The sequence below is a fragment of the Pteropus alecto genome, unplaced genomic scaffold (assembly GCF_000325575.1).
Source record: "Pteropus alecto unplaced genomic scaffold, ASM32557v1 scaffold313, whole genome shotgun sequence".
NCBI lineage: Eukaryota > Metazoa > Chordata > Mammalia > Chiroptera > Pteropodidae > Pteropus > Pteropus alecto.
Window position 1 is genome coordinate 1,176,440 of NW_006434832.1, and position 8,504 is coordinate 1,184,943.

At 52.5% G+C, this 8,504-nt stretch overlaps 1 protein-coding gene across 1 annotated transcript in view; it reads right to left on the minus strand.

Moving 5' to 3' along the window:
• Positions 1 to 8,494, minus strand: part of PLCD3 (phospholipase C delta 3) — an 18,493-nt gene extending 9,999 nt beyond the window's left edge. The window contains exon 1 of the mRNA XM_015588004.2: positions 8,174 to 8,494. Within this exon, the coding sequence (XP_015443490.1) occupies positions 8,174 to 8,327 (154 nt within the window). The 5' untranslated portion in view covers positions 8,328 to 8,494. The remainder of the gene's footprint in view (positions 1 to 8,173) is intronic.
• Positions 8,495 to 8,504: the final 10 nt, after the last annotated feature.

Here is an 8,504-nt window from a genome sequence, read left to right on the forward strand (position 1 = left end):
TGCCAATACCTGTTATTTCTAGTCTTTTTTGTAATAGCCATTCTAATATATGTGAGGCGATATCTCATTGTGGTTTTGATTTGCATTTTCCTGATGATTAATGATGTAAAGCATCTTTTCATGTACCTGTTGGCCATCTGTATGTCTTCTTTGGAAAAATGTCTATTCAGATCTGCCCATTTTTTAATAGGATTGGTTAGGTTTTTGCTATTGCGTTGTATGAGTTTTTTATATATTTTGGATATTAGCCCCTTATCAGATATATGCTTTGCAAATATTTTTGGAAAGAGAATTTAAACTCGGGATTCCTGGGAGTCAGGTCCCAACTCTGTCACTTCTCAGTTACACAGCCTTGGTGGCACTAACCTGGGAATGCTCTAAGCCTCAAGTTCTCCATTCATAAAATAGAGACCACAGTAGTACCTGCTACAAAATCCGAAATTCAGCCAAGATGCTGCTCATCCCGATGGTGCCACACCCTGCTTGGATTTGTCACAGCAAGGGTCAAAATCAAAGGTTTATGAGCCAGGGGACAATAGAAGGTGTGGGAACTGGACAAACTGTAGTGCCTACGCCCTTTGGAAGGACGAGGCAGCCAGGGGTAGATGAGGGCTCAGAATTTCCAGAGAACCAGAGTCTGGATTTGTATGTGAAGCCTCCGGATTTTTCAGTGTTGGCAACTAAATCAAATTGAAACAAACAAACAAACAAACCCAAAACACCACTGGGTGGGACAAAGGAAACAGGACTGTGGGCTTCTCTTCCTTCCCTTATTTTAACAAGCCCCCAAAACTGGATTTGGCTTTAGGCTTTGTGCTGGGGTTGAGAAACCCAGATCCCAAGGCCCCTGCATGCCCAATTGCAAACTCTGACCTAAGGAATCAAATCTAAATCTCTGGGCCTTCCTCTCTTACCCTCTACTGGAGCCTTTGTAGGATCCTTCTCCCTTCTCCTCCTCGTACTGGCATCCTTGAAAGTCCAGCTCAGATATCACCAACTCTAGAAAGCCTTTCTTGATTTATCCTCAAATGGGAGTTCACCATCCCTGACCACGAACAGCACTTTTTACTTTAAAACAAACAAACACACATCCCATCTAAATTGTATTTTCAGTGGACTTTAATAAACCCCAGGGCAGTGATGAACACCTCAGTGTTTGTCCCAGAGCTAGGCTTGCAGCCAGTGTTTTCTGAAAGGGAAGGCAGATGGACAGACAGCTGGAGAACTAAGTGCACTCTATCCCCAGCCCTGTCCCTGACTCCTCAGAGCAGAGACCCTATGAGTCTGGGTTTCTCAACCCTGGCTGTGCATCAGTATCACCTGGGGGAGGTTGCAAAACCCATGGCCTAGAGATTCTCATCCAGCAGGTGTAGCCCGGGGCCTGGGCATCTGTGTGTTTAAAAACCCACCCTGTGACTTGGAGGGTGACTGTGAGTGAGAATCAGGATCTCAGGGGCGGGAGGAGAAACCTGCCATCCTTAGGAGGCTAAGGTCCCCCTTGGGGCCAGCCTGTGACTTTAATGGCTCCAAAGGGTTTCTCAGGATTTAGACTGTGGCCCTCTGGGAGGGTCAGTGGAACTCTCCTCTTTCCAGACAAAGAGCTGGAACATTACATGCGCCAGGCCAAGGGACTCACCAGACCCCCATACCCCTATCCCCGTATCTGTGCAATCTCTGAATTCTCTCATCCTGGGAAACAATGGGGTGGGTGGCAAGACAGGGAAACCTGGAGGGCCACCACAACTGAGCCCACCCCTTCTCACCTCTCGGCTGTGGGAAAGGGGACCCTTCATTTCCACAACAACCAGGCTCTGCAGCTGGGGCCACCTCCCCTGTCCTGGCTAGCCCTCTGCTGCCAAGCCCATAGTTGGGAGGGATGGAAAAGAGGGGGACTAGTAGATGACTAAGGCCGGAAATGGAAGTGAGTCACTGAGGGCCTGCTTTGTCCAGAGTATTCTGCAAACAGGACATAGAGACAAGCAGCCTGAACTCTTCACCAGCCTCCCACTAGGACAGGTTCCCTGCTCCTGGCCCTCACCCCTAGTCCCCCAGGAACCTGTTGGGTGAAGGGGTGACATCCTAGTCTGTCCACCAAACTGGCATTGGCCCCTGGATCACACTGTCCTTTGGTTCACACTGTCCCCCAGCAACACCCCCAATGAAAAAAGCCAAACAGATTGAAGGTGAAGAGCCAGGCTGGGCCAAGTGCTGAGTCCCTGGGTGGGTGCCTCCATTTCTCCATTGCTTGAACTTATGAACCTTGGGGTATTGGGGAGACTGGATGTCGGACAGGAGGGGCAGGACCCACAGAGGTAAGGGGGTGAGGTCAGAAGGAGGGCCCAGGCCCTGGGCAGTGATGTGAGAGGGATCTGGCTGTCGGCCCAGCCACCCAGTAAATATTTATAGGTCCTGCCAAGCCCAAACCCACAGACGTTTCCTTGACCTCATTCCTACCTGCTTGGAGCAGGTGCACAAGCTTCCTGCCTCCTATGATTTCTATGGGTTCTCTATCCACCTCTGCCTTGAACCTGGAGCTGGGCTGGGTCTGCTCCACAGCTACCTTGACTGGGCAGGTGGAGGAACAATCATGAAATTATACCAGTAAAAACGATAGCCAAAAGGTGGAAACAACTCAAGTGTCCATCGACGGATGAATAAGCAAAATGAGGTATATCCCTACAGAGGAATATTGTTCAGCCATAAAAAGGAGCGAAATCTGATCTATACTACAGCATGAATGAATCTTAGAAACATTATGCTAAGTGAAATAAGCCAGACCTAAAATGACATTGTATGTTTCATTGTATGATTCTATTTATATGAGTTACCTAGAGTAGTCGAATTCATAGAGTTTATATGTCACTTATACTTCAATTTAAAAAAAATTCAGAGACAAAGTAGATTAGCAGTTACCAAGGGCTGAGGGAGAGGAGGAAGGAGGAATTACTTCCTAATAGTTTCAGAGTTTCTGTTTAGGGTGATGAAAAAGTTTTGGACATAGCACAACATTGTGAATGTAGAAACTACCATGAGTTAGCCACTTAAAAAAGGTTAAAATGGCCAATTTTATGTTATGTATATTTTAATACAATTTTGAAAATTAATAATGCCAGAAACCACTGTACACTTTACATGGGCAAATTGTATGGCATGTGAACTCTCAATAAAGCTGAAAAGAGGCACGGAGTTGCTCACTAACTTGTCCAGGGCCCCCGGGTTGGTGAGTGGTGGAGCTGGATGCATGAGAGATGGGGAAGCCTAACTCCAGGACTATGCAGGTTCCAGAGAGCTAAAGCACATGGAGCGCTTTCGTTTAGGGCCTGGTCCACAGTGGGCACTCGATAATGATAATAAAGGAAGAAATTGAGGCAGTGCCCTGAGAGGGATGAGGGACCAGGTGTTACACTACATCTGTCCTCCTCAGTCTCATGGCCCCCAGCTCCAGTTCCGTGTTGTCAGCTGGGGCTCAGACACCTTCTCTGAGCCTATTGCTTATTTCAGCCCCTACAGAGGGGCCAGGAAGTGGTGAGGAGTGGGCAGGTCCACAGTTTCCCAACTACCACTGGGCTGTCTGGGCTGTGTGGGGTCTGGGGCCTGAGCAGTTCTATCCCAGCAGCCAAAGCCAGAGGCAGAAAACTGCCTCAACAGCAGAGCTGGAAGGAGTCACGGGGAAGGCCAAACCCATCTCTGACCTCCAAATCCCACTCTCTTCATTGATGGTCCACTGAAGCTCAGAGAAGGCAAGCCGTGTAAGCTGAAAGGGGGCCGCCCAAGAAAGGGAAGGTTGCAGGGCCTGTGTCGGGGATGGGCAGGGGCCAGAGCATGTTGGCAGTGGTGGTGGGAAAGTGGGGCAAGCCGCTGTGAGGTCGTGGGGCATGTTGATAGAGGGATGATATGCAGAGAGCAGAATGTGAAAGGAGTGGTAGGTCTTGAGTGAGGGTGTGTGTAGGGTGGTGTGTACATAGAGGGTGTGGGCATTGTGTGGGGTGGGGTTGGTGGGAGGGAGAATTGTGGGTTAGCTTGGGGAGGAAAATAGGCAGTGTGTGTGTGTCTGTGTGTGCCAATGCACACTCAGGAAGGAAGGATGGGGCTCCAAAAAAGAGACATGCGGAACAGTGACAGCCGACAGCTTCATGCCAGTGGGGGAGGGGGAGGAAGAGCAGCTTTGCTGGGTGGCTGGGACCGTGAGGCTCTGGGAGGAGACACGCAATGGTGAAGGGTCCCAAAATACCTTCCTGCCTGAATCCTCTAGCCAGCAGGCAGCCCTAGCACCTCAGGAACCAAGCATGTCCCTCTTGCCCTGGCTGGCTGTCACACAGGGCTAGAGCCCAGTGGAGCTTGGTGCCAGAGTCCATAACATTCCTTGGAGAATCAGCAAAGTTGGGAAAGGCAGGCGGCGTTTCTGCTGCCCCTGGGCTGGATACAGTGAGATGAAGGTGGCAGCACCCTTCCTGGCAGGGCCAGAGCAGGTGTGAAGCCTGCTTGGGGGCAGAAGTCGTGGGAGGGGGCTCCCCAGAGCTAAAGATGGAGGATAGGCCGGAGTAGGGCGGTACAAGGCATGACAGAGCCAGCTCTCCCATCCCCACCCCCCCATCCTGCCTAGCATGCCCCTCCTTAGCCAGGAGGGCTATCCAGCCCTCCCCGCCATTGGGCCAGGCACCTGCCAGCACTGGGGGCCACTCTGGAGACCTACAGCTGCCAACCCCCACCTACAGCAGCCCCACTCACCCTGAAGGAGACGTCCTTGGCAGGCCATGAGGACAGCCCTTTTGCCTTATGGCACTTGGTGGTGTGTGCTGGCCAGAGAGGGCAGGGAGCAGGATTCTGCCCACTCAGTGTTCTGCCACTCGGTGGATTAGGGATAGGGTGGAGCATCAGGGGCACAGAGGCAAATAGGGGCTCTGGGGAGACAGAGTCGTCAGGTAAAATTCAGAATGCCCAGTTAAATTAGAATTTCAGAGAAACAACAAATGATATTTTAGTATGTCTCTAATTATTCATTCTTTATTTAACTGGGAATCCTATATTTTATTTGGCAAGCCTATGGGGACACCCCTGGAGGCTGGTAGGGCCACAATTGGGGAGAGTAGTAGCAGGGTCTCTGCAGGTAAAAATCACTCATTCATTCATTTATTCATTCATTGTATTCTGAGTTTGGACTCTGGGCCATACTGCCTGGGTTCACATTCTCTCTTAGCTACATCCTAGCTTCCAATCTCTCCGAACCTCAGTTTCCTCATTTGTAAAATAAGGTTCACGGTACCACCTATCTCATGATTGTGAGCGTTAAATGAGCTAATACGTGACAAGCCCTGGCATAGTGTTATAAAGGTGTTAATTAGTATTCATTCATTCTTGCAATAAAGAGCCATCATTGAAAATTAGGCCTTGGTGGCAGGCAGGCAGACACTATGTGGCCTTGGGCCTGTGACTTCACCTCCTTCACCTTGAATTTCTAATCTGTAATATGAGGACAACAGTAGCACCTTCCCCTCGGGGGCGTCAGGGATTAAGTAGGATCAGGGCTAATGCAGGCTCAGCACTACACCTGGCCCATTGCAGATGCTCACTGGGCCCCTCTTCTCACTCTTCAACTATTCCTTGGCTTCCTGGAGCCAGGCCAAGCCCACAGCCAGTCCAGGGCAGGGACAGGAGAGAGACCTCAGGCTCCACAAATGACTCCCACTTAGCGTGGGGCGCTGTTCCTCTCTCCTCCTCGTCCTGTTTCGTCCCCCACCCCATGGCTCTAAAGGCCTCTTTGACCTCTAAGCCACTCCCCACCCTAGTTTCTCCCTTGACTTGATCTACAATAAAATCTGTTCTGTTAGCCTAAGGGGTGTGGCCATGGGCATGACAGGGCCGGATGGCTATGAAGGTCATCTCAGGAGGAGCTATGGCCACAGTGGTGCTGGAAGCTACTCTGGTGCTGGGCCTAGGCCTTGCTGTTGACGGCCTGAGTGGCTGGGCCCCAGGTCACCTGGGTTTCATCTTCGCCCTTCCTGGACTCAGTGAGGCCTGCAGAAGGGGCATTCCCCACACACTGGCATTCTGACACCCACACACTGACATTCTGACACCCACATAGCTCCTGACTTTGTCACTGTGACAGAGTGCCTGGAGCTCCTGTGTAGCCTTACTCAGCTTGGGCTCAGCTGTAATTATTTGTCTACAAGTGTCTCTGGCCACTACACTGTGCTCCCTCCCCAAAGGCAAGGTGCTGTGTTATTCACCTCTGTAGCCCTAAACCCTGGCACAGTGCCCTGGCACATTGATGGAGCTGAGCAAACGTGTGTGGAATGAAGAAGCAGACAGGTGTGCAGGGCATCACCTCTGCCTTCCCATGGCATCCAGAACCCATGTCGGCGGCTGACTCCCAAGCCTGCTTCTCTGGCCCAATACTAGCCCTTGAGTCTCAGTGGCACCTCAACATTCCATGGCCCTCCTCTTCTCCCCAAATCTCCACTACTTCTTAGCCCAGAGAATGATACTGCCACCCACCAGAGACACCTTTCTGATCCCGCTGACTGCAGTGTCCAGCCCATTCTACATCCTAGGCGGTTCTAGAATCCATCTTGGCTATACCAGCCCAAGTCTGTCTGAGACTCATTATAGTTTGCCCAACTGACCCCTCAGCCTCCCTCCTATGGTCTTCCTGTTTCACCCCGGCCTTTGCCCAACCCACCCCTACTCGGCACAACTCCTGCCAACGTCTTCCTGCCCTTCGGGAAAAGTCCATAACTCTATAAGGAGAGGCCTTGAAGATCTGGCCTAGACCCCTTTGCCTCATTCTGGTCTCTGGCTCTAGGGTGTAGCCAGGCTCCTCACAGGCTCCCCAGAATCTCACTTGCTCCTTCCCTTCCTAGTCTTGTTTCTTTGCTTCATTGTCTGACCTCCTTCCTGATGCTCAGCTCCCTAAGGACCAGGACTGTGTCTGTCCTGTTCGTTGCTGAATCCCCAGGGCAGAGTATACTATAGGCACTCGATGAATGTTTGTTGTCTGCATATCTGATTGATGGAGGGTAGGGCAGAGAGCATGTCATGTCTCTGTAAAGAGAGTGCCAGGCATGGTGCTCAGAACATAGTCAGTGCTCAGTAAATTCAGGTTAAATGAGTGGGAGGTGGAAGTAAGAACAAGGAGGGGGGACAGTAACAAAGAAAGGGCAAGACTGGCATTTGGTACCCCTGAATTCTGCTCCAAGATTCATACAGGTCTCCTGGGCCACCCTGTCCTTCTGTTCCCTCAGCCCCACACCTGACCTCTCCATCATTAACTATTCTACCAACAGCAGTTTCATGGTATTTACACATATACGAAACGACTCCTCTCTTTCAAGCCACTCAACCACCCAGTCAGTCTCATTTTGCCCAGACTCTGAGGGTCCCAGCAGCAGGGTGGTGGAGCACAGCCTGCATGCCAACCTTTGCCTTTTACGAGCTGTGTGGTCATAAGTAAATTCCATGACTTCTCTGAGTCAGTTTCCTCATCTGTGAAATGGGGATTGTACCATCCACCTGAATGATACCCCATATGTAACTACCCAGTACCACCTGTCGAGAGACGCTTAATAAGCCACAGTTACTACCTCCCCTGCCCCAGGGACTTCCACCCAACCTGAGATGGTTTTCTGATACCAAGGACAGAGTGCTCACCGGTTAGACTAGTTCTATCAGTGCCGTGATGCTGCAGCGACCCCTCTGGGGGCTGCTGGTTTGGAGGGCTGGTTTAAGAGGGCTAGCCTCTTCCTCAGCTCTCCTGCCCTCTTAAGGACAGCCAAGATCCAGGGATGCCCTGTGGCGCTCGCAGACCCTAGAAGGCCCGGGGTGATGGGAAGGTGGAGGATGCCCCAAGCTTGTCTCTCACTTCACTCTCCCAGGCCCTCAGGGACCCCGATCCGCACCCTTCGCCCAAACTCCCACTCCAGCGCGCCTCGTGGGCGCCTCCTGGTGGGAAACGAAGGCTATCCTGGGCGCCTGGCTCGGGCCGGGGACCTTGGGTGACCGCAGGTGCGACCCCCATTTGGAATGGTGCTGACATTTCGTACCTCGCCATACTCCCCACAACTCCATGAAGCCTGGGAAGCGCAAGAACGGCTCACCGGAACACCCCGGCCCTCCCAAGTTGCGCGGTGGGGACAGTTGGCGCCCACCCGAACCACCCCCGCTGGTCACTGACCCAACTTCTTCAGCGCCCGCAAGCCAGGCCTCTTGCTGCCGGCGTCCTGGGGTGCGGGCTGCGGCAGGAGCGCGACGGCAGCTGCGACCTGGGCCGGCATCGGAGGCTCCTCACGCCGGCGGCGGCGGCAACTCCTCCAGCGGCCGCACAGCATGGTTCCGAGGGCCGGGGCCGGGCCCGAGGTCTGTGCGCGGGGACAGGGCAGCGGGGGTGCAGCTCCGGCCCGGCCCCAGCTCAGCGCGCGGTCGTAAGCGAAGAAACTTAGCGGCGCCAGGAGGGAGTTGGGAGGAGGAGGGGTCGGGAAGAGGGAAAGCGGGAGGGACGAGGCAAA